General features: G+C 58.1%; 1 protein-coding gene across 1 annotated transcript in view; it reads right to left on the reverse strand.

Annotated features, from left to right (window-relative positions):
- The window catches only part of GNAO1 (G protein subunit alpha o1), a 135077-nt gene that overhangs the window by 9970 nt on the left and 121187 nt on the right, over positions 1-3920 (reverse strand). Inside the window, exon 4 of the mRNA XM_011360176.2 lies at positions 1147-1307. Coding sequence (XP_011358478.1) covers positions 1147-1307 — 161 coding nt within the window. The remainder of the gene's footprint in view (positions 1-1146; positions 1308-3920) is intronic.

Here is a 3920-nt window from a genome sequence, read left to right on the forward strand (position 1 = left end):
GCTCTGGCCTTACTCAAGTCCCTCGTTTGTTAGCTGCCGTCATGGGCAATGGAACTGTCCCAATGTCCCCTACTGAACACAAGGTCAGCATTGTGTGGACCAGGGGTTCTTAATCTCGGCACTACTGACATCTGCGGCCAGATGTCACGCAGGACTGTCCACTGTCCTGTGCACTGTAGGGCACTTAGCAGCATCCTTGGGCTCCACCTCAAAATGACAATAGCACCATCCTGATCATGACGATCAAAAACATCTCCAGACATTGCCAGATGTCTCCTGGGGACAGAGGGGCCCTGGGTGAGAAGCTCCGGCGAGGATGGCTCAATCAGATCCAGGTCGGAGCGCACGTGTCCCAAGAGGCTCCCGCTGAAAAACTGGCACCAGATTGCAAAAGTGGGGTGCGTTTCCTGAAAGCTAGGGTTAATCCCAGTGTCTCCAAGACAGAAGACATGTCTCTGACCAGCGCGAAACATCCTGGGGGGCTGGAGCCTCCGATCTGGGGGCCAAGGGCATGTACCCGGTGAGGACGTCATCAGATGTCTGGAGTGACAAAGCTGCAGTGGGCGGTCCTGCGGTCCTGCTGTCACAGGAAGGGTCCCACAGGCCACTTCTGCTGCCTGTCCCTTCCCGATCCCTTCGAACACCTTCTCCGACTTTTGCTGAGCCTCCTGCCGCTGCTCCATTCCCTCCTGTCCTCCCCCCTCCCTTCCCCTCTCCCCCTTCCTTCCCTTTATTTCGTTATGAGCCGGTATCAAACTACATGTTTGACTATTTGTTATGTTTATTGGGCGAATTCCATTTTCCTTATTTTTAGTTTTAAAGATAGAGGAATGGAAAGCTGATTTTCTCTAACCGCCCCGCCCCCAAATGGCACCATGTAAGTTATTTCTGCCTATATAGTTCTTGATGTGTATGTCTGGGGTCAGGGGTTCAGCAAGCAGGTGACGGGGCCCGCTGTCCCTGTGGGAGTTTTGCTGCTTGGTGTCACTTGTGCCCCTGCCCCAGCCTCTTCCCCATCCCAGGGGCAGGAGGAGAAGCCCCTTCCGGTTCCTCTGAGGCACAGACTTCAGCCCACCGAGCCCCGCCCGCTCCCACGCCTGCATTGCTGTCCCCCGGGTGGCCCCCTTTCCCGCCTGGGACACTCACTATTTGGCAGAATCGTTGAGCTGATACTCCCGGGACCGGTTGAAGCACTCCTGGATCCCTGAGTCACCCCAGAGTCGCATCATGGCGGAAAGCAGTTCTGGAGAGAAGGGCTCAGTGTCTTCCATCCGACTCACCACGTCACACACCATCTTGGCGTCGGCCTGTGAGGAGAGATGGGGGGTGGCTTTGAGGCCTCCGTGGGGACAGAAGCCCTGGCTGAGCACCTGCCAGGGTGCCAGGTCAATGCTCAGTCCTGAGCCCGGCCGGGAGAAGCAAGCCTCTATCAGAACACCCCCGGTGCCTCTGTGTGCACCGGCAGCCTAGTTTCCTAGGGCCCTGTGGGGACACCTGTCCCCGTCCCAGCCTTCAGGGTCTTCTATCCCAGGAGGTTCTGAAGCAGCGGCTTCAGACCATGGCTCCTGCAGGTGAGGGGAGGGGACAGGGCTCCGTTTCCCATCCTCCAGCTCACCAGAGCAACTCTGTTTTCATCTATTTTGAAAGCTGGGGCTCACCACAGTACTCGTTTGGGGAAAAAAAAATGTTCTTGGCTAATGCCTAAGTTTCTTTACTTCTCACTCCAGGTGGAGCGAGGCCCCTGGAACAGGGCGTCTGGCTATTTGAGAATTTGGGTGGCAGAGGGACAGGGCGGGTGGAGCTGTGCCCCGAGGGTGGGCGCACAGCGCCCACGGTGGAAGCGCCTTAAGTCAATGACAAATCTCTAGAGCTCAGGCTCTTGGAGGCCCCAAGTAAACACTTAATTTTATTAATTTTTAGTTACTTATTTGCTCTTGACCTGTGGCCTGCCTTTCCCTGGGGGCAGGTTCAACGAGAGAAGGGTGAAGGGGCAAATGACGAGGGAGGGAGCGTGCCCTTCCTCCGCTGTCTGAGGGGGTGCGGCTTGCTTACGGCACCCACGTGGAGGCCGAGACCCCACTGGAACTGCACATGAAGGACCCCGTAATTAGCAGGTACCTGCCTGCTTCCCTTCACCTTGGATACCAAACAGGGTCATCCATCTTCAAAGACTAACTGAACGCACAGAACCTCCAAACCGGGAACGTAGTGGCCCCTGAAGACTCTTGAAGTCACAGGACCTCGCCATCACCAGCACGGTGCACACGTGCGTGGCACTCGACAGGTAACAAAGGGCGCTCTTGTGCACGCACACTTCTTGCTTAGAGTTTCATAGCCACGTCCGTGAGGGGTCTGCGGAAGCCCGCGCCGTGGGCCTGAGTCTCTGCCCAGCCTGGGTCCTCGCCCTTTGCCTGGTATCTTTGCATTTCTTCCCCTACAGGCAGAATATACTGCATCTCTCCTTGACCAGGGCTGTGGCCATGACACTCATTCCGGCCCACGGAAAGATGCGGCAGTTCTTAGAGGCCCTGCCTGCTTGCGCTGCCATCACCGCAGACGTGCAGGGGCTCTCCCACTCATGCGGGGGGGAGGGGGGCGCATGGAGCCGAGCCCGGCGAGGGGTCCACACCGGGGGTGACTTGCATTCCCAGAAAGGTCCGTCTGAGACGACCGCTGATTCACGGTCGAGATCAGGGCGGGTGAGCGTGAAGCAGGGGCCGCTGTGGAACGCCATTCACACCTGGGCCTGCCCCCGAGGCTGCCTTGAGGGGGCTCCTGCAGGGGAGCTGGCTTCCTGCCTCTGCTCCTAGGTGTGTGGCGGGCTGCACGGGTTGGGAGTCAGTGCCCTGGACGGACAGGAGTTGGTGGGTTAATGCCCCGGCTGCTTCGTCCTCACAGGGAGATAATTCTGCGATGCGTCCGCAAGATCTCTCAGAGAATCCCCAGGGGGCCTGCGCCCCAGCTGCCCAAAGCTGTAGCCCACCCATCACCGCACCCTTTATCCGTTTACCATTTCCTCCTGTCTCTGCGTCACTTCCCCTCTTCCTCAGTGATTCCTGAAATGACCTCCCAAATATACTCTTTGTCTTGGGGTTGGCTTCTAGAAGAATCCAGACAAGGACGAGGTGCCTGCCTGGGCCCAGGCCCCGGACGAACCCTGTCCGCTGTCTGCACACAATTCATCCGGTGATGAGGTCTTGCTCAGAACAATCTCCTGACCAAAAGCAAGGAGACCACCACCCACGGGGCCCCTCTGGCCTGTAACACCCCTGCAGGCCCTGGAGAACACCTCGGCCACATGGCTGGAGCCCGCGGTGAGACAGGGCCCTCAGCAGTGGCTGGGGGTGGGACGTGACAGGCCCACCATCTCCCTAACCTCACGGGCCCTCCGGAGTCGGGGGCTTTAATTCATGGGCATGATCATCACTACTGGACGATGACTCTGCTCTCAAGCCCTGTCAACCTCCTGGCCTCCGAATGAGCCAGACTCCACAGCCTGTGGCGTGTGGCTCGGGAAGGGAGCAGGAAGCTGTGGACATTTGCAGGTGTGCTTTGGGGGTGGGAGAGACACAAAGGAAATGAGGTCGGCACCTGCAAGATTTGTGGCTGACAAAAGATTCTGTACAAAAGGTATGTGGGGGCCACAGCCTTCTGTGGAGAGTTTTCCAGAATGGAACTGTGCTGCTAAGTAGCTGTTTGTGTATCGGAGCCCGTCTACTGCAGAAGGTCAACGGGAAAGTTCTGGCAGCTGTGTCCCCTCCCCCCACACACCTACCCTGGGGAGGAAGCTACAACTTGGTGAAAAGGCCAAGCCCACAATGCAAGCCCAGATCTAGTTTCCTAGGGACCGTGTCCCCAAGACCCCAGCCCTTGGATTCCCGAATCCCTGGGCTGCCCACCGAGAGACCCTGGCCTCCCAG

The sequence above is a fragment of the Pteropus vampyrus genome, unplaced genomic scaffold (genome assembly GCF_000151845.1).
Source record: "Pteropus vampyrus isolate Shadow unplaced genomic scaffold, Pvam_2.0 Scaffold51, whole genome shotgun sequence".
Taxonomy (NCBI): domain Eukaryota; kingdom Metazoa; phylum Chordata; class Mammalia; order Chiroptera; family Pteropodidae; genus Pteropus; species Pteropus vampyrus.